The sequence below is a fragment of the Oncorhynchus mykiss genome, chromosome 21 (genome assembly GCF_013265735.2).
Source record: "Oncorhynchus mykiss isolate Arlee chromosome 21, USDA_OmykA_1.1, whole genome shotgun sequence".
Classification (NCBI taxonomy): domain Eukaryota; kingdom Metazoa; phylum Chordata; class Actinopteri; order Salmoniformes; family Salmonidae; genus Oncorhynchus; species Oncorhynchus mykiss.
The window spans coordinates 14140865-14163601 of record NC_048585.1 but is presented as its reverse complement, the minus strand read 5'-3'; the positions used below and the strand labels follow the sequence as shown (position 1 = coordinate 14163601).

General features: G+C 41.0%; 1 protein-coding gene across 2 annotated transcripts; it reads left to right on the top strand.

Annotated features, from left to right (window-relative positions):
* Nucleotides 1-2020: 2020 nt before the first annotated feature.
* LOC110499771 (cytidine monophosphate-N-acetylneuraminic acid hydroxylase-like) lies at nt 2021-22129 on the top strand. Of its 2 annotated transcripts, none has more exons than XM_036957019.1 (15): nt 2021-2319; nt 4296-4522; nt 4756-4847; nt 7435-7544; nt 8368-8558; nt 10106-10186; nt 12224-12290; nt 12391-12472; nt 13379-13516; nt 13805-13940; nt 14087-14227; nt 14909-15083; nt 16006-16122; nt 21255-21370; nt 21599-22129. In XM_036957019.1, the coding sequence occupies exons 2-15, from the start codon at nt 4317-4319 to the stop codon at nt 21762-21764; spliced, it is 1818 nt and encodes a 605-aa protein (XP_036812914.1). In that variant the 5' UTR covers nt 2021-2319; nt 4296-4316; the 3' UTR covers nt 21765-22129. The 2 variants fall into 2 exon arrangements, with proteins under 2 accessions (XP_036812914.1, XP_036812913.1); XM_036957018.1 differs by lacking the exon at nt 2021-2319 and adding an exon at nt 3406-3517.
* Nucleotides 22130-22737: the final 608 nt, after the last annotated feature.

Sequence of the window (22737 nt, the reverse complement as noted above, 5' to 3'; positions counted from 1 at the left end):
CACAAACAATGATGTCACTTTTGTATAGTAATAAATTCAGATTCAGAAAACCTTAATGTCCCCAGAGAGGCAATTTATTTTGCAGCAGTCATAAAAATCTATCACATTTAAAACATTTTTTTTTTAAATAGCAAAGGATATTTACAAGCAATTAGGCAGGGTAAGTGCAGTTTCATAGTGCAAGTGCAATTTGTCCAATATTTTATTAAGTTGCAGAATTGCATTTAGAATAAAATAGTACTTGGCCTTGTTTTTTTTAACTTTAGGTAGCCTGTACCTGTGTCCAGAGGGAAGGAGCTGGTATTCGGAGTGGACTGGATGGGAAGAGTCATCCGCTATTTTATTGGCCTTCTGGTGGGCTCTGCCCAGGTAGAGAGATGACAGATTGTCACGATCGTCGTGAGAAGCGGACCAAAGCGCAGCGTGGTGTGAATGCATCATTTTAATGGATGACGAAAACACACCGTAAACAATAAATGACCACCGACCGTGACGCTATAATACGAACTGTGCTGACACAAGCAACTAACATAGACAATCACCCACAACCCACAATGACAAAACAGGCTACCTAAATATGGTTCCCAATCAGAGACAACGACTAACACCTGCCTCTGATTGAGAACCATATCAGGCCAAACACAGAAACAGACAAACTAGACATACAACATAGAATGCCCACTCAGATCACACCCTGACCAAACAAAACCTATAACATACAAACTATGGTCAGGGCGTGACACAGATGTTGCTGTTGCTGCCCCATGATTTTCCCACAAGTCCTGACTATCTTTCAGAACCTATTTTTCTGTGCAACATTGATATTCCCAAACCAGCAGGTCAAGTAGTAGGACAGAATGCTCTCAATGAATGCTTTATAAAAGAGAACCATGATGGTTAGATCAACATTAGAAAATTACAATTTCCATAGGAAATACAGTCTCTGTTGGCCTTTCTTCAAAATAACGTCAGTACACTGATCCCAGGACAGCTTGTTGTCAGTGACTAGCCCAAGGTATTTGTACTCCTCCACTATTTCAATGGGCTCACATTTGTCAGCGATGGTGTGTGAATAGTCGTGTTCCTTCAAAAGTCAATCACCAAGTCCTTTGTTTTTTTATGTATTTAATTTTAGATGGGATGACTCACACCAAACATTAAAATCATTCAGAGCCGGTCCGTGCTCTGTCTTATCCCTTTCAAGTAGACCGACCAAAGTGTCGTCAGCATATTTGATCAGGTGGCGCCCTAGGAACCGGCTCCGTCAGCTGTCTGTGTACAGTATGAATAGTACTGGTGAAAGAACACTGCCCTGGGGGGTTCCAACTGAAGTAGTGCACACCTCAGAGAGTGTGTTGCCAACTCCTACCTGCTGAGACCTATCATTTAGGAATTTGGTAATCCATGTGAATAGCATAGCATCAAATCTGAAGTCTCCTCTCAGTCTGTCTGCGAGAAACCAATGGATTGATTGTGTTAAATGCTGAGGAGAAATCTGTGAACATGATACGCACATGGGTTTCACTGCCCTCCAAATGCACGTACACCAGATGAAAGAGCTAGAGGTTGGCATCATCTGTTCCTCTCTCTGACCAGCATGCAAATTGGAGGGTGTCAAGAAGGTGTCTGGTGGTGTTGATGATGTATGCCTTAATCTTTTCAAGAGATTTAATCAAGAGAGAGGTAAGAGGTCTGGAGTCATTACTAAGGTCTGTAGTCATTTGATGCAGATGGATGAGAGGTTTTTGAGATAGGTCTAACAATAGATTATGTTATCAGGCCCGGGCTCTTTCATGTTCCAGTGCTTTTGAACACTGGTATGACTTCCTCATTGATGACAAGGGCGCTCTCGGTTGCCATGACATCCTCCTTCACACAGGCAGGGGGAGCGGGGCCGCCCCCCGCTTCAAAGCGGGTGAAGAACTTGTTGAGTTCATTGGCTGTAGAGAGTCACACCCTCTCATCCGGGTGGGATCGATATGTTGCCTCCCTTTGAAGGGGGCATTTGCCATATTCTTAATGCCCATCCTGGCAGTCTCCCTGTGACATTATCTGTTGCACCTTATCCTTGTACTGGAGAGACTCCCTGTGACATTATCTGTTGCACCTTGTCCTTGTACAGGCATCTCACCTTTTTAATCTCTTTCTTCGTCTCTCTCTGTACCTCTTTTCTTGCGGTGGATTTCCTGAAGCAAACACTTATTTCTTGTTAAGCACCAACAATTAGTTCACTGCTCAATGCAAATGCACAAAGAAAGACTCATCTGGGTCTAAACTTCAAATTCCAAAGTGTCAAGTCAACATAACAGTCTGCACAAGGTAATGCTCTTTATTATTTATGCTTCTCTCTTAATATTTGCTATGTTGTGACTATTAAGAAATGTACATTGTTTAAAGGTGACAGACAAAAGTTGTTTAACAGATAAATACATTATAATATTGAATTTCATTTATTTCGCTACAAACATATACAGTGAGATGTACATTGTATTCCCAGAGGAGAGCACTTAATAGCATTAAAACATTTAGCTAATTTATATATTTTGCTCATGGTAATTGACATAAATTAAGCTCTGTTAACTCTGTGAAACTGTTAATTGAATTTCAAGTTCACAAGTTAACTTTGGATGAATTTCAGTGATATGAGCTGAAATAAAAATAAAACAATTAATTGAGCGTGATAGCTCTTACAGCCAAAAAAACAGTCTTCTAATCAGACCCATGTTCAAATTTGGGGTATTTCAATCACTTTCAAAGACATTTCGAAGAAAGTATTTACTTGAAAATACAAGTAGTTGAATATTGGAATGTATTTGGAAATACACTTGGAAATACATTTTTCTGCATTTGAAAATTTTGAAATGTAAAAATATTGAAATACTCTATGCATTTGAACCCACTTTCTGTTTGTTCCTTGGGTATTTGGCAGAATGTGTTTGGATAGCCTACTATTTGTAGGAAATGTTAAGAGGTAGCGGATTTTGACCACATAATACTCATTCACACAAGATCAGTATTTCAAATATAAATACTCATGTATTTGTACCCAGGTCTGCTCCTGACAATTCCATACATTTCAATGTAATATTTAGTTCCCAAAGTGTCACAGTACTCTATGAGGAACTGACATTTGTTTGAATTTAGATATTAATCATTTGAACTAACCATGAACATGTAAATATAATGGTATAATGTTTAATTCTTTGAATCTGTGCTATTGTCTAAAATGTAGGTTCAGGTCTCTCGCTCTTTCTCTCTCTCGCTATCATATTTTAAACAACTTGTAGAAAATACACTTTATGAGACTGTCAAGAAGCATTATGACCATCCTGTGTCACTTTACTTGGACTAAGAAAATACACTTTGACACTCAAGAAGCATTATGACCATCATAATCACATAAGTCAGATAGGCCAATCACATGCATGCCCTTATATCAGTCATCTGTCAAAAAGAGGGTGTCTTGTCCTGCTTCTGCTCTTGCATTCATCCCAGTCATCAGAAACAGAGCATTGGGGTAAGTGCATGTCTGACATCATTTTGTGCGCAATTACAATGATAATTTAATATAGTCAATTTTAAAAAAAATACTGTTGACACGTAGGCTATGGTGTAATGGAATGGAATGTTTTGCCTTGTGTGGTAGGTTTTGTGGGTTTTGAAACTCGTATGTGTCATAACCACCCATAAAATATCATAATATATGTCACAACAGGTCTAAACATATGTAACAATATTATGAGCATATTATGACAGGTTATGACACGTTGTCAGCTGCTATGACATGGATATGACCGTGTCATAATGTGTTATGACACTAGGTGTGAAGTAAAGTGTTACCGCATATTCATATATTTCCCCTTTCTGTAATACACGATTTCCAGTGTTTTGTTTGTGATATTTGAGTTGATGGTCACTAGCCTCGACGCGGTATGTTATGGATTAAACTCACATCTGTTGATAGTGTTTGATGCCAGACTGGAGATACAAGGACCGAGGACACGCTGATTATTATTGTATTGTCTGAACACTGTGATTCTGTAGCAATGTCACTTACTTGTTTGGACTTCCCACTTGCCTCTGGGACTGATGTTTACAGAACAGTTGTCTGCTGATTAGGATATAAGGCCAGTTAGACATTTTCTCTGGTTCTGTGCTGGAAGTATCTCCCTGTTGCAACTTGTAATAAACTGAATAGATTGTTTTATTGCCTTTATTGATGACTTCTGTTTGGTTCCCCTGTAAATTCTTCTTACGAGTACCATCCACTTATACTCCTCTACTTTTCTCATCAGCACTTCAATTCCACCACTCAAATGACAGCCCAGTCTTCAAAGACAGTGCTGTCCCTGGACTCTGAGGCGGTGTTCTCACTCAAAGATGGCATCAACTTTAAGAAGAGCCCAGATGATGGCAAGTGCTACATCATATACAAAGAAAATGGAGAGCTGAAGGCCTGCAAGAACCAATGCAAACACCAAGGAGGCCTGTTCATCAAAGACATAGAGGACTTAGATGGAAGGTAAGTAGACTTAAAGGGGAAGTTCAGGACTTTACAACTAAAGATAGTTGGAGTTAGTAGCGGCTGTTTAGAGAATACCGAACCTTGGATTACAGTTTCTCCTGGCCCATAGACTACTTTCAGGCTGAGGAACCATTTAATATCAAGTGGTAAAATCCTGAACTTCTTCTTTAATACCGAGGCTTAGATAAAACACATCTATTCCATGGGACTGAAAGGTTTTTCTGATGCAGGACGGTCCGATGTACAAAACACTACTGGAAGCTGAACGTCTCAACTATGCAGTATGTGAACCCTCCTGACAGCTTCACACAGGATGAGCTGGGTAAGTTGAGCTGCCATTTTCTCAACCTGAAAGGTTATTGAATGGCATTTTAAGTCTATTTGCCATTTTGGGTCATATGAAACGGTATGTCTAATATTTTGTGTTCTCTGACAACTTGTGTATATTTGTACACATTGTGTGATACTGATCATTAAATCAAATGTTATGTCACATGCTACGTAAACAACAGATGTAGACTAACAGTGAAATGCTTACTTACGGACCTTCCCAACAATGCAGAGAGAAAAAAAGAGAAATAGAAAAATAACACAAGGAATAAATCCAGAGTAACGATAACTTGGCTATAGAACGTTACACGAGGTACCAGTATCGAGTAGATGTGCAGGGGTATGATGTAATTGAGGTAGATATGTTCACATAGGTGAGATAAAGTGACCAGATAACAGGATAGATAATAAACAGCAACAGCAGAGTATGTGATGAGTCAAAAGACTTAGTCCAAAAAGGGTCAATGCAGATAGTTAGCCAATAGCTACCTGGACTAACTGTTTAGCAGTCTTATGACTAGGAGGTAGACGCTGTTCAGCGTCCCGTGGGTTGAGTGCCCAGCTCCAGCTGTCCATTCCTTTGGCCATCTAAAAATGACACGAGGAACACAATGTAAATAATAAGTCAGATGTTTAATATGTCTATGTACAGTTGAAGTGTGAGGTTTACATATACTTAGGTTGGAGTCATTAGAACTTGTTTTTCAACCATCCACAAATTTCTTGTTAACAAACTATAGTTTTGGCAAGTCAATTAGGACATCTACCTTGTGCATGACATATGTAATCTTTCCAACAATTGTTTACAGACAGATTATTTCACTTATAATTCACTGTATCACAATTCCAGTGGGTCAGAAGTTTACATACACTAAGTTGACTGTGCCTTTAAACAGCTTGGAAAATTCCAGAAAATGATGTCATGGCTTTACTGATAGGCTAATTGACATCATTTGAGTCAATTGGAGTTGCACCTGTGGATGTATTTCAAGGCCTACCTTCAAACTCAGTGCCTTGTTGCTTGACATCATGGGAAAATCAAAAGAAATCAGCCAAGAACTCAAACATTTTTTATAGACCTCCACAAGTCTGGTTCATCCTTGGGAGCAATTTCCTAACGCCTGAAGGTACCACGTTCATCTGTACAAATAATAGTACGCAAGTATAAACACCATGGGACCATGCAGCCGTCATACTGCTCAGGAAAATTATCTATATCGACAGTAAAACGATTCCTATATCAACATAACCTGAAAGGCTGCTCGCCAAGGAAGAAGCCACTGCTCCAAAACTGCCATAAAAAAGCCAGACTATGGTTTGCAACTGCACATGGGGACAAAATATTGTACTTTTTGGAGACATGTCCTCTTGTCTGATGAAACAAAAATAGAACTGTTTGGCCATAATGACCATCGTTATGTTTGGAGGAAAAAGGGGGAGGCTTGCAAGCCGAAGAACACCATCCCAACCGTGAAGCACGGGTGGCAGCATCAAGTTGTGTGGGTGTGTTGCTGCAGGAGGGACTGGTGCACTTCACAAATAGATGGCATCATGAGGGAGGACAATTATGTGGACATATTGAAGCTACATCTCAAGACATCAGTCAGGAAGTTAAAGCTTGGTCGCAAATGGGTCTTGCAAATGGACAATGACCCCAAGCATACTTCCAAAGTTGTGGCAAACTGGCTTAAGGACAACAAAGTCAAGGTATTTGAGTGGCCATCACAAAGCCCTGACCTCAATCCTATAGAAAATGTGTGGGCAGAACTGAAAAAGCGTGTGCGAGCAAGGAGGCCTACAAACCTGCCTCAGTTACACCAACTGTGTCAGGAGAAATGGGCCAAAATTCACCCAACGTATTGTGGGAAGCTTGTGGAAGGCTATCCCGTCACGTTTGACCCAAGTTAAACCATTTAAAGGCAATGCTACAAAATACTAATTGAGTGTATGTCACGATCGTCGTTGTAATCATACTCAGACCAAAGCGCAGCGTGAAATCGGTTCGACATCTTTTAATTATCAGAGAACCGAACAAAAAAACAAAGAATAAAAGACACGTGAAGCTCAAGCAGTGCTCACAGGTAACTACACAAACAAGATCCCACAAAACACAGTGGGGAAATGGCTGCCTAAATATGATCCCCAATCAGAGACAACGATAAACAGCTGCCTCTGATTGGGGACCATACCAGGCCAACATAGAGAAAAACTACCTAGATTACCCACACCCCGACCTAACCAACATAGAGAATAAAAAGGCTCTCTATGGTCAGGGTGTGACAGTGTATGTAAACTTCTGACCCACTGGGAATGTGACGAAAGAAATAAAAGCCAAAATAAATAATTCTCTCTACTATTATTCTGACATTTCACATTCTTAAAATAAAGTGGTGATCCTAACTGACCTAAAACAGAGAATATTTACTAGGATTAAATGGAATTGTGAAAAACTGAGTTTAAATGTATTTGGCTAAAGTGTATGTAAACTTCCGACTTCAACTTAAGATAATCAAATAAAAGTAATTCATTAGATTATTAATCGGAAGAGTTTTGACTTTGGCTTGATTTTGCTAACGCAGACGTCGTGATGACAGACGAGGGTGGTCTTCAGCTCGTGGAGGTGATCGTCTGGGACCCCTGGTTGGCAGACCCCCAGGATCCACAGGAACTGCAGGAGGGAGAGGTGACTGTGAGTACAGCTCGTCACACACACCTACGGCTGGACAGATCTGAGGCCTTTCCCAGTGGGCAAAACTGGTTGCAATTACATTATGACATCTTACATGACGTCATGGTCAGGATGTATACTGGTTGTATAAAGACGTTTTGTTAAGGTCAGAAAAACATGTCTTGATCTGGTTGTGATCTTGGTCTCGTCATGAAAAAGATGTCTTCACCAGGCTGGTTGAAACTAATGTGGAACACATTACCATGTTGTTTAGTCACAAATTTGTGACAAGAACACAAACACTAGCTATGATCCAAGGCTAGTTAGTAATTACCCGGAGTGAATCAAATATGAGCCTTAAAATGATAACCGAGAGTTGTGTGTCTACACAATCTTCTACTCATCTTTGATCTCATCACCACTTTTATAATGTGAAATCTGAGGGTGTGTTCTCACCTGAAAGGCTGCAGTGCCAAACTTAAGCCTGGGACACATAAGGGAGATGGGCAAAGGTTGAAAGATATCACCAACCGCCATCCAAGATTCTAGATTACGTATCGGGATAGTTCTCCGATCATAGCCGTGCCCAACAACAGTGCAGGACACATTGCTGGGACAGTTGGTCACAGATGACTTTTTGACCATCTCCCCTGTGTTCATTTAAATTCCAGAGACACAGAAATGACAGTCCCAACACCGACACCTCTGAGATTTTCCCCATATGGCCGACAGGCTATTTATATCAATGTGATTGATGGTCAACAGCGCCGCACGCAAATCTAAAAAGATAGTACGTCGGGTGACAAGATTCTCCACTCCAAACTCAACCTTCATGTTCCTCCAGGTGACCTACCTTACCCATGCATGCATGGAGCTCCAGCTAGGGGGGAAGAAGATGATATTCGACCCCTGGCTGACGGGTCCGGCCTTCGCCAGGGGCTGGTGGCTGCTCCATGAGCCCCCTGCTGACTCCATGGAAAGGCTGTGCATGGCCGACCTCATCTACATCAGCCACATGCACTCCGACCACCTCAGGTATTCAGAGATGGTACCTATATGGAATGTGGTACAGGTATGTAGAGATGGTACCTGTATGGTACAGGTATGTAGAGATGGTACCTGTATGGAGTATGGTACAGGTATGTAGAGATGGAACCTGTATGGAGTATGGTACAGGTATGTAGAGATGGTATCTGTATGGAGTATGGTACAGGCATGTAGAGATGGTACCTGTATGGAGTATGGTAAAGGCATGTAGAGATGGTACCTGTATGGAGTATGGTACAGGCATGTAGAGATGGTACCTGTATGGAGTATGGTACAGGCATGTAGAGATGGTACCTGTATGGAGTATGGTACAGATATGTAGAGATGGTACCTGTATGGTACAGGCATGTAGAGATGGTACCTGTATGGAGTATGGTACAGATATGTAGAGATGGTACCTGTATGGTACAGGTATGTAGAGATGGAACCTGTATGGAGTATGGTACAGGCATGTAGAGATGGTACCTGTATGGAGTATGGTAAAGGCATGTAGAGATGGTACCTGTATGGAGTATGGTACAGGCATGTAGAGATGGTACCTGTATGGAGTATGGTACAGGCATGTAGAGATGGTACCTGTATGGAGTATGGTACAGGCATGTAGAGATGGTACCTGTATGGTACAGGCATGTAGAGATGGTACCTGTATGGTACAGGCATGTAGAGATGGTACCTGTATGGTACAGGCATGTAGAGATGGTACCTGTATGGTACAGGCATGTAGAGATGGTACCTGTATGGTACAGGCATGTAGAGATGGTACCTGTATGGAGTATGGTACAGGCATGTAGAGATGGTACCTGTATGGAGTATGGTACAGGCATGTAGAGATGGTACCTGTATGGAGTATGGTACAGGCATGTAGAGATGGTACCTGTATGGAGTATGGTACAGGTATGTAGAGATGGTACCTGTATGGTAAAGGCATGTAGAGATGGTACCTGTATGGTAAAGGCATGTAGAGATGGTACCTGTATGGAGTATGGTACAGGCATGTAGAGATGGTACCTGTATGGCAGAATGAAATGGATTGATATGGGAGGATGGGCTCAGTGAAACTGGAAGGGAATGGACTGAACGTATCAAACATACTATTCCAAACATTACAATGAGCCCGTCCTCCGCAATCTCCACCACCAGCCACGACTGATTTCAATGTATTTATAATTTTGGCCCCACTTTAACGAAGTATAAAGGCATTTTATAGCATGCATGAAGTTTCTGAAGCACTACGCAAATGCTTAACAGATAATCTATAAGTGTGTGTCATATTCTATACATGGTGTATAAAGGGTGGTGTATAAATGGTGTATAAACTATGTATGTTTATACACCATTTATAGAGTATGAGATAAATGCTTCACATATCATCTATGTAAGCTATATTGAGCCTTTCTAAGTTGTACTTAGTTTAAAGTGGGACCCTAATTTCAATTACGGAAGTAAGCAGAAATGTTGATTCCAATTTTCCTTATAAGGATGAGCACACAGAATGCAGGACGTTTTAAGATGATTCCTGAAAAATGTATTTTCAGCTACCCAACCTTAAAATCCCTCTCTGCGACAAGACCCGATGTTCCTATTTATGTTGGCGACACATCAAGGCCAGTGTTCTGGTAAGGGTTATCTATATACAGTTGAACTCGGAAGTTTACATACACTTAGGTTGGAGTCATTAAAACTTGTTTTTCAACCACCCCACAAATATCTTGTTAACAAACTATAGTTTTGGCACATCGGTTAGGACATCTACTTTGTGCATGACAGAAGTAATTTTTCCAAAAATTGTTTACACACAGATTATTTCACTTATAAATCACTGTATCACAAAATAAGTGGGTCAGAAGTTTACATACACTAAGATGATTGTGCCTTTAACCAGCTTGGAAAATTCCATAAAATGATGTCTTGGCTTTAGAAGCTTCTGATAGGCTAATTGACATCATTTGAGTCAATTGGAGGTGTACCTGTGGATGTGTTTCAAGGCCTACCTTCAAATTCAGTGCCTGTTTGCTTGACATCATGGGAAAATCAAAAGAAATCAGCCAAGACCTCAGAAAAAAAATTGTAGACCTCAAGTCAGGTTCATCCTTGGGAGCAATTTCCAAACTTCTGAAGGTACCATGTTCATCTGTACAAACAATATTACGCAATTATAAACACCATGGGACCACGCAGTCGTCATACCGCTCAGGAAGGAGAAGCGTTTTGTCTCAATCCCAGAACAAAAGCAAAGGACCTTGTGAAGATGCTGGAGGAAGCAGGTACAAAAGTATCTATATCCACAGTTAAACGAGTCCTATATCAACATAAGTTGAAAGGCCTCTCAGCAAGTAAGAAGCCACTGCTCCAAAACCGCCATAAAAAAGCCAGACTACGGTTTGTAACTGCACATTGGGCCAAAAATAGTACTTTTTGGCCATAATGACCATCGTTATTTTTGGAGGAAAAAGGGGGAGGCTTGCAAGCTGAAGAGCACCATCCCAACCGTGATGAATGGGGGTGGCAGCATCATGTTGTGGTGGGGGGGGGGGGGGGGGGGGGGGGGGGGGCGTGCTTTGCTGCTGGAGGGACTGGTGCACTTTACAAAATAGATGGCATCATGAGATGGGAAATTATTTTGAAGCAGCATCTCAAGACATCAGTCAGGATGTTAAAGCTTGGTCGCAAATGGGTCTTCCAAATGGACAATGACCCCAAGCATACTTCCAATGTTGTGGCAAAATGGCTTAAGGACAAGTTATTGGAGTGGCCATCACAAAGCCCTGACCTCAATCCTATAGGAAATGTGTGGGCAGAACTGAAAAAGCGTGTGCGAGCAAGGAGGCCTACAAACCTGACTCAGTTACACCAGCTCTGTCAGGAGGAATGAATTCACCCAACTTATTGTGGGAAGCTTGTGGAAGGCTACCTGAAATGTTTGACCCTGTCACACCCTGACCATAGAGAGCCACCAGGATTCTCTATGGTGTAATAGGTCACAGCATGACTAGGGGGGTTTTCTAGTTATTATAGTTCTATGTTGGTGTGTGAGTATGGTTCCCAATTGGAGGCAGCTGAATATCATTGCCTCTAATTGGGGATCATACTTAGTGTGTCCCTTTTCCCACCTGCGTTGGGGGATATTGTTTTGTTCTGTTTGAGTGCCATTGTGAGCTACACATTTCACGTTCGTTATATCTTTTTTGGGGGGGGGGGGGGGGGGGGAGTTTCACTATTAATAAAATGTGGAACTCTACTCACGCTGCGCCTTGGTCCACTTATTTAGACCACGATCGTGACAGACCCAAGTTATTAAACAATTTGAAGGCAGTGCTACCAAATACACTCAATTAGTATGTAAACTTCTGACCCACTGGGAATGTGACGAAAGAAATAAAAGCTGAAATAAATCATTCTCTCTACTATTATTCTGACATTTCACATTATTAAAATAAAGTGGTGATCCTAACTGACCTAAAACAGGGAATTTTTACTGGGATTAAATGTCAGGAATTGTGGAAAAACTGAGTTTAAATGTATTTGGCTAAGGTGTATGTAAACTTCCGACTTCAACTGTATATGTCAATCATTAACATGGTTTTACAACCATAAAACAAATGAGAGTGTCACCTTTATGGGTTTATGCTGTCCTCATTTGAATCATGTTACAGGATGCTGGAGAAAAGGCAGGTGCAGCTGACAAATATCAACGTCGTTCCCTTTGGCATTTGGCAAAACGTAAGCATAAACAGCTCACTTTGCATGAACAGTTTATACGATAAAGGAACCTCTGTCAAAAGGCTCTTCTTTAATGCCCTTCTCCTGTTGTCTCCGTCAGATTGATGAGCACCTCAGATTCATGATTCTGAAGGATGAAGTGCACCCTGAATTGGACACCTGTATCATTGTTGAATATAAAGGTAGTCATCATGTCCTTTGTAAGAGCACGTAGTGCTAGCTTCGCCAGAGCCCTGGGTTCAATTCCTGCAGTCACAGGAAGTCACTTTTCATAAAAGGGTCTGCTAAGTGGTATATACACCGAGTGTACGAAACATTAGGAACACCTTCCTAATATTGAATTGCACCCCCCTTTGCCATCAGAACAACCTCAATTGGACTCTATTGGCATGGACTCTACAAGGTATTGAAAGTGTTCCACAGGGATGCTGGCCCATGTTGACTCCAAAGCTTCCCACAGTTGTGTCAAGTTAGATGGATTTCTTTTGGGTGGTGAACCATTCTTGATACACACGGGAAACTGTTGAGCATGAAAAACCCAGCAGCGCTGCAGTTCTTGACACACTCAAACCGGTGTGCCTGGTACCTACTACCATACCACCTTCAAAGGCACTTAAATATTTTGTCTTGCCCATTCACCCTCTGAATGACACGCATACACAATCCATGTCTCAAGGGTTAAAATCATTCTTTAACCTGCCTCCTCCCCTTCATCTACACTGATTGGAGTGGATTTAAATAAGTGATCATACCCTTCACCTGGATTCACCGGGTCAGTCTATTTCACGGAAAGAGCATGTGTTCCTAATGTTTTGTCGAGTCAGTGTACAAGTGCAGGTCACACATTCTGACTTTCATCCCACTTTATCCACCAACAGATTATACATCCATATAAAGATGGGCTCCATCAGGATAATTAAGACTCATTATTTTATTGAACATGCACATCCTGTCTGATTCAGGTCCTTGTCAGTTCAGTAGTAGAAGTATATGTCAGCGCCACCTGGTAGGCATACGATGCACCTTAAAGCCTTATCTCAACCTTATCTCATTTGACGGGTGCATCTGATCCTGGTTCTCCCACCCAGGTCATATGATCCTCAACACGGTGGACTGCACCAGGCCAAACTACGGCCGACTGCCCCACAATGTAGACCTGATGATGAGCGACTTTGCTGGAGGGGCGTCTGGCTTCCCCATGACCTTCAGTGGAGGAAAATACACAGGTGAGGTGGACAGGTATACAGCATCCAAATGTATAGCCGGACAAATAACAGAGAAATGAATTGCTCCCTTGGGTTTTCCCGGCTATTGACTGCAGATGGAGTGAATCTCAATTGTATTTCCTCTCTCCTTATCTCCTCCTCAAAGCACATCGGAACAGATATGAGGTTACTTCCCTCGGATGTTCTCCTCCAATGCATTTTGAGGAGGAGGCAAGGGGAGAGGAAGCGAGGAATCAAGGAAACACAACTGAGATTCACTCATTGACTAGTGTCGATTTCACCCTGCAGAGAGCTGGAAAGCTGATTTCATCAAGAATGAAAGGAAGAAGCTCATGAACTACAAGGCCCAGCTGGTAAAATCCTTGCAGCCCAAGATCTACTGCCCGTTTGCCGGTTACTTTGTCGAAGCACATCCCTCAGACAGGTATTACAAAACGTTTACTCTTTTGTGTACAAATTCCGTTCTAGGTTGAGATTAGGTTTTGACCCCTCTTATTGCTTCAATTGCAGTCACTCAATATAACTTGCATCCCAATTTGACATTGACAACTGACATAAGTTAACTGACAGGTACATTAAGGAAACTAACACGAAAAACAAAGCGGAGGAGCTCAATGCCCTGATCAAGAAGAGCGCTCCAGGCATAACAACATGGACACCCAAGCCAGGCGCTGTGCTCGATCTGGCACTGGCTCTGATGAGCCCCAGCCGGTAGGATTGCTCATCAATCAGCAAATCGTGTGTGTGTCCATGTCTGTCATATCAGTCCATACTCCATAGAAATGCCAACAATCATCAATAATCACAAATCACATTTTAGTGTTTGATGTTTCCCTCTGTTGTCAATACCATTATTACCTCACTTCCCTACATTGTTAACCTCTATTACATCACTTCCCTACATTGTCTACCATTATTACATCACTTTCCTACATTATCTACCATTATTGCATCACTTCCTTACATTGTCAACCATTTTTACCTCACTTCCCTACATTGTCTGCCATTATCTCACTTCCCTACATTGTCTGCCATTATTATCTCACTTCCCTACATTGTCTGCCATTATTATCTCACTTCCCTACATTGTCTGCCATTATTATCTCACTTCCCTACATTGTCTGCCATTATTATCTCACTTCCCTACATTGTCTGCCATTATTATCTCACTTCCCTACATTGTCTGCCATTATTATCTCACTTCCCTACATTGTCTGCCATTATTATCTCACTTCCCTACATTGTCTGCCATTATTACCTCACTTCCCTACATTGTCTGCCATTATGTTCTCTTTCTACATTCGGTTTTTCCTACATCATTGAATTCCGTTTTAATGTTGTAACCCAGGTAAAATGCACTGTAAATCATGTATGATTTGACTATAACCACAGGAAAGCCATCACCGACCCTCCATCCGGGACAAACATCTATAAGGACAGTTGGGACTTTGATTTGTACGTGGATGAACTGAACAGGGCCATCACCGCTGAGATATTTAAACATAAAAGCTGGATCCAATTTTATTACATCTGGGCAGGGTTTAAAAACTACAATCTAGTTGTCCGGGTAAATATTGCAGTCCATATAAAAGTCCTCACAGCTCTTAGTGCTCTACTGCACATCTACAAGCTGACTCCTGGGGTGGATTCATTAGTCGCAGACTGTTGCAAAACGTTTTTTCAACAGAAACCGATTACTGTTTACTCTTGGAACCAAACGGAAGCCTGAATTTGTCCAATAGAAACTTGTTTTCATTGCAAAATGTTTTTTGTTTGGATTAAACGGACTAAACTTTTTTGCAACAGTCTGCAATTTAGGAATACACTCCTGGTTACTCCTGACTCGCATTCAGTAGGCAGTAAAACATGCAAGGAAAATTTTAAATATTATTGGACAATCTCAATTTTAAAAAGTTTCTAGATTTTGTACCGACTGAATGCGACCCCTTCCATTCACTTCCTCTCTCTGCAGATTTCTGGAATGTTTAAAACATGTACGGACGCTCTCACGGACACAGACTAAGCCTATTCCTGAATTTAAAAAAAATTAAAAGCTCAATGGAGAATCTCTATCGAATTTTTGGGGGGTTCCAGGACTAGGCTTAATGTCCAGGAAACTGCCCTTAGAACAGCTGATTTTGGCTGCTTGGATTGCCAGATGGGCAGGCTTGACACTCTAGGGACTATGACCCTTGGTTCCATTGTGCCAGGCATGTTCAATCAATTTGAAAAATAAAAAAATATTTTTAACCCAAATCTAGTGGGTTCGAGGGTTGAAATTAGAACAAATCTTTTCCAATTCTTCTCATTCTTTTGCTACTTTCTTTTAAGATTCTGGTAATTCTTTAGATTCTGTTTATTGATTCTGGTTATTCTGGTTATTCATATTCTAGTTATCTGGTATTTATCATAACTGCAGGTCAGTGAATAACGCAAATTGTTTGAATTCCAACTAAACATAGCCTAACTGTTTGTAATATGTATTTAAGGTCATAGAGACAGATGAGGACTTCATTCCGATAGCCAATGGCTACAACTATCTGGTGGACTTCATGGATCTGTCCTTCCCTACTCAGAGGCCCACTAGAGAGCACCCTTATGAGGAGGTGAGCATGGCTACAACACCTGCTCACCTATATACTATTAAGTACACTGCACTCAACTTGAGAAGGATCAAAACAAACATTGTGGAGCAGGAACATAGCATGTTACAAATCTGTCATAAGGGTGGCAGGTAGCCTAACAGTTAAGAGCACTGGGCCAGTTATCGAAAGGTTGCTGGTTCAAATCCCTGAGCTTACTATGTGAAAAATATTTTGATGTTCCCTTGAGCAAGGCACTTACAGTGCATTCGGAAAGTATTCAGACCCCTTTACTTTTCCGCATTTTGTTATATTACAGCCTTATTCTAAAATGGATTAAATAAAATAAATCCTCATCAGTCTACACAATATCCTATATTGACAAAGCAAAAATAGGTTTTTAGATTTATTTTTGCAAATGTCAAGAAATTATAAAATACCTTTTTTACATAAATATTCAGACCATTTGCTATGAGACTCGAAATTAAGCTCAGGTGCATCATCCTGTTTCCATTCATCATCCTTGAGATGTTTCTCCAAATTGACTGGAGTCCACCGGTTGTAAATTCAATTGATTGGACATGATTTGGAAAGGCACAGACCTGTCTATATAAGGTCCCACTGTTGACAGTACATGTCAAACCAAGCCATGAGGTTGAAGGAATTGTCCATAGAGCTCCGAGACAGGATTATGTCGAGGCACAGATCTGGAGATGGGTACCAAAAATGATCTGCACCATTGAAGTTCTCCTAGAACACAGTGGCCTCCCTCATTCTTAATTGGAAGACATTTGGAACCACCAAGACTCTACCTAGAGCTGGCCGCCTGGCTAAACTGAGGATTCAGGGGAGAAGGGCCTTGGTCAGGGAGGTGACCTAGAACCCGATGGTCACTCTGACAGAACTCCAGAGTTCCTCTGTGGAGATGGGAGAACCTTCCAGAAGGACAACCATCTCGGCAGCACTCCACAAATCAGGCCTTTATTGTAACGTGGCCAGACGGAAGCCACTCCTCAGAAAAAATGCACATGCCAAAAGGCACCTAAAGGACTCTCAGACCATGACAAACAGGATTCTCTGGTCTGATGAAACCAAGATTGAACTCTTTAGCCTGAATGCCAAGCGTCACGTCTGGAGGAAACCTGGCTTTGGGACAAGTCTCTGAATGTCCTTGAGTGGCCCAGCCAAAGCCCGGACTTAAACCCAATCTAACATCTCTGAAGAGACCTGAAAACAGCTGTGCAGCTACGCTCCCCATCCAACCTGACAGAGCTTGAGAGGATCTACAGAAAAGAATGGGAGAAACTCCCCAAATACAGGTGTACCAAGCTTGTCGTATCATGTCCAAGAAGAATCAAGGCTGTAATCGCTGCCAAAGGTGTTTCAATAAAGTAAAGGGTCTGAATACTTATGTAAATGTGATATATATATATATTTTTAAATGCAATACATTTACAAACATTTCTAAAAAGCTGTTTTTGCTTTGTCATTATGGGGTATTGTGTATAGATGAGAGTTTAAAAAAAATCAATATTAGAATAAGGCTGTAACGTAACAAAATGTGGAAAATGTCAAGGGGTCTGAATACTTTCCGAATGCGCTGTAACCCTAATTGCTACTGTAAGTCGCTCTGGATAAGAGCGTCTGGTAAAATTGTAAATAAGAATAAACTTTTCCCTTTATTCATGTCATTCTCATGAGGTGAACGCTGTTCACAGATACAAAGAGATAGCAGGCTGCTATGCATAACTTCAGGGGTTTGAATGTGTTGTTGTTGGCAGATGCAAATCTGATGTAAACCTGTTTTCAGTTGAAGATAATTGTTTGCTGGATTAAATGCAGTGCTTGATAAGTACAGTGCCTTCAGTATTGGTTTGGGGATGCTTTGCTGGCTCGGGACCTGGACAACTTGCCTTAATAGAAGGATCGCTACACTCGCATTAACATCTGCTAACCATGTGTATGTGACAAATAAAATTTGATTTGATTTGATTTGAATAGAAGGATCCATGAATTCTGCTCTTTATTAGAATTCTACAGTAGAAAGTCAGGACATCCGTCTGTGAGCTGAAGCTGAAGTGCAGCTGGGTCATACAGCAAGACAATGATACAAAACACACAATCAAGTCTACATGAAAATGGCTAAAAAGCAACACATTTGAAGTTTTGGAATGGCCTAGTCAAAGTCCAGACCTAATCACAATTGAAATGTTGCAGCAAGACTTGAAACGAGCAGTTCATGCTTGAAAACCCACAAATGTTTCTGAGTTAAAGCAGTTCTACATGCAAGAGTAGGCCAAAATTCCTCAACAGCGATGTGAGAGACTGATCAACAACTAAGGGAAGAATTTGGTTGCAGTCATTGCAGCTAAAGGTGGCACAACCAGTTATTGAGTGTAAGAGGGCAATTACTTTTTCGCACAGGGGAACCGCACAGGTGTCGCAGTACTTTAATTAAATTTGAAAAAAATAAAAAAATCTAAACTTAGGTTCCCTTTATCTAATATTAGGTTTGGTTGAAGATCTGATAACATTCAGAATCAAAAATATGCAAAAATTGAGAATCAGAAACGGGGCAAATACTTCTTCACGGCACATCGGTAACAGGCTGACCACACCGCTGGCGTCACGGGCGTGAGCGTTGCAAAATAAATTTAGGAATCTATATTCAATTATTGCACTCGCACTGCTCGCACGTGCCAACGAGCGTCTGCGTTGCCAAGGGCTAAAATAGAAGTCATTTCTATTTCTGATGCAGATTGCGCTGCAAGTCCTGCCTCTCCCTTCTCCTCATTGGTTTATAGAAGCAGGAACACACGTGCCATCTCCTCATTGGTTATTCCTACGTGGGTGACTAAAGACGAACAAGGTCAGTGGCGGTAATGCACCTAATTTATGAAAGTTGCCAATCGTAATATAAAGTCAAGAGAAGAAAAAGCCTGGAAGGATGAGAGAAGACTAGAAACAATTCGGTTGACCGTTTTATGTGTGGATTAATTGGTGGAGTAGAGGACCTTGTGCATTTCAGGAAAAATAACATCAATGTTTATATCCCAGGACAAATTAGCTAGGAACAGCAAGCTAGCTAAATATGACAAATTAGCTAGCAAGTGCAAGCTAGCTAGCTAAATTGCCATAAATGTTTAACGCTTTTTGACCTGTCCCCAAATTAATATAATTGGTTCAGAGTTTGTTTTGATATTTTAACCTGCGTGTCGTTATCGCATCTGGTGTGGGGTGACAAAATACATTTATGCACGATGGCGCACGCGTGCAGCCGGTTTGGGTTTCTAGTTAGTCTCAGAGCTTTGCACACCTGGATTGTACAATATTTGCCCATAATTTTATAATTCGTCAAGCTCTGCCAAATTGGTTGTTTATCATTGCTAGACAGCCATGCTATAGATTTTCAAGCTGATTGAAGTTAAAACTTTAACCAGGCCAATCAGGAACATTCAATGTCGTCTTGGTAAGCAACTCCAGTGTATATTTGGCCTCTTGTTTTAGGTTGTCCTGCTGAAAGGAGAATTTGTCTCCCGGTGTCTATTGGACTGAACCAGGTTTTGTAGAATTTAGCCAGTGCTTAGCTATATTCCATTTATTTTTATCCTCCCTAGTCCTTGACGAAGACAAGCATACCCATAACATGATGCAGCCACTACCATGCTTGAAAATATGAAGAGTGGTACTTAGTGATGTTGCGTTTTCTCCAAATATTACACTTCGCATTCAGGACAAAAAGTTACTTTCTTTGCCACATTTCTTGCAGTATTACTTTAGTACCTTGTTAAAAAAAAATATTCTACAGGCTTCCTCCTTTTCCCTCTGTCATTTAGGTTAGTATTATGGAGTAACTACAATGTTGTTTATCCATCTGCAGTTTTCTCCCATAACAGCCATTAAACTCTAACTGTTTTAAAATCATAATTAGCCTCATGGTGAAATCCCTGAGCGGTTTCCTTCCTCTCCAGCAACTGATTTAAGAAGGGCGCTTCTATCTTTGTAATGACTGTGTGTATTAATACAGCATCCAAAGTGTAATTAATAACTTCATTATGCTCAAAGAGATATTCCATGTCTACTACTCCCTCCCCCCCCCACCCCATCTACCAATAGGTGCCAGCCCCCTGGTCTTTGTGGTTGACTCTGTGCTTGAAATTCACTGCTTGACTGAGGCAACTTACAGCTAATTATATGTGTGGGGTACAGAGATGGGGTCGTCATTTAAAATAACAATGTTAAATAATATTATTGCACACAGTGAGTCAATGCAACTTGTGACTTGTTAAGCACAGTTTTATTCCTGAACATATTTAGGCTTGCAATAACAAAGGGGTTGAATACTTATTGATTAATTATTTTAATTCATTTGTAAGCATTTCTAAAAACATAATTCCACTTTGACATTATGGGATATTGTGTGTAGATCAGTGACACAAAAGCTAAATGTAATCCATTTGTAATTCAGGCTGTAACAACAAAATGTGGAAAAGGTCAAGGGGTGTGAATACTTTCTGAAGGCACTGTACACTGCAATCCATTTATGAGAAGGATCAATACAAAATACAACTGGGGCAGAAACATACCATGATACAAATCTGTCATAAGAATAACATTTCCCTGGACTCATGTCATTCTCATAAGAGGTGAACGTACGAGGCACAGACACACCGAGATGGCAGGCTACTGCAAAACTTTAGGGTTTTGAATGTGTTGTGGTTGGCAGATGAAAATCTGATGCCAAGCTGTTTTCAGTTGAAGATAATTGTTACTGGCTCAGTTCTCACTACTGCCTGAAGTGTAAGTTCCGGATTACTGAACGGGCACACAGGGCAAAATGTGTAGAATAGCAATACATTCGATTTAACATGGAAAAATGTTCTGTCATATGTGTAGAATAGCATAAATTGAACTATAAAACAGCACATTTTTCTCTCTGCCCCATGGCAAAATGTGTTGAAATGCAAGAAGTTAGCTGTTTAGCTGGTGGTAGGGGCCCCGGGGCCCCAGATGCTGTAGTCCTGCCCTGCTTAAATGCCAACATGCTTTGTAAGGAACCGCCATTTATCTGCAAGTGGATCATTCGTTTGTTTTCCATTTCATGTAACTTGATTGGACTGAGAGATAGACGGTGTACTACTTTCTCTTCTGTAAAGATCAAGAACAGGATCGGAGTCATGAGGCACGTGGTGAAGAATGGCCTTCTTTGGGACGACCTGTATATCGGCTTCCAGAACCGTCTGAGCAGAGAGCCAGACGTCTACCACCACCGGTAAGTCCTCGTCTCCTCACCTTCCCTCCTTTGTTTCCTTCCTCCCTTACCAGACATCTACCACCACCGATAAGCCCTCGTTTACTCACCTTCCCTCCCTTCCTTCCTAATTTACCAGACCCAGGCATCTACCACTACCAGTCTATTGCATTGCTGTACACTAGAGCAACGATTCTCAACTGGTGTGTCGGGACCCTAATATTGTACCTGTCTTGGTTATTTGTCCAGGTTCTGGAACCACTTCCAGACAGAGTTGCCAGTCACTGGGCCGGACTGGGACTTGTTCCTGCAGCAGGTGCCATCATACCAGAGGTCTGCTGAACCCCAGGGAATCCAAACAGAAAGTGTCTCTGCTTCTACATTCTTAGAAAAAGCAGACTGTACTGTCTCATGAGAACCAAGCTTTGTGCCTGTATCTATTAATGAATAGTAATGAATAAGAAGAGCTGCTCTCCCTGTCACTGTAGGCACCACCAACCTCCCTGTGCAACTGAAACAGGGAAAAAGGGACGTGGCTGACAAGATTTAATTTCTAAATTGGTTCAAATAATAGCTTCATTTAGGGTTCATTTTCTAATTCGTTTTTTCATGTAATGGTGAAATCAATTAACATAGCGTCTATTGTTGCTTGGCAGGTCTGTATGTAGAGGACTAGTAACAAAAAGTAGGAAAATATATGCACTCACTACTATGTCGCTCTGGATAAGAGCGTCTGCTAAATGACTAACATGTGAATATGAATAAACCTTGTATCATTGATTATTATGTGTATTATTGATTATATGATTTTGGACGTGTGCTGACAATGCATTTGTTACTCGTCCAATATCTATTCATTGAACATAACTTAGTTTTTATTTTTTCATAACAAAAATAAAAATAGGTTAGGGTTAAGTTAATGTTAGGGTTAATGTTAGGGTTAAGGGTTTGGTTAAGGTAAAGCCAGTTTTAGATTTTGGCTAGTAAGGCTGTGAATAGGATGCTGGTCAGAGAAATCAGCTTAGTCATTTATGAATGTACAGATATAAATCTATTGTATTAAGCTGCTGTACACTGTGGCTCAACTAGAATTTGTCAACTTAAAATGTTATGAACTGTTGTGTGATTTCAATGTACCTGACAACCAATGAAGTTCCTCTGGGAGAAATCTAGTTATTCTAAGTTATGAGTAGGGCCCGATACATGGAATATATAGCTTCTCAGAAGTAACTCAATCCTCTAGAAATGATTTTAAAAAACAAAAATACTTTATCTGTTGCATTGATTGACAGACATGTAAGATACTGTGACAAAGCTACCCAGAGTTACTGTCTGCCTGAAGAGTGATGAGAAGTTCACAGAACTGACTCAATAGAAGTTCAGAAAAC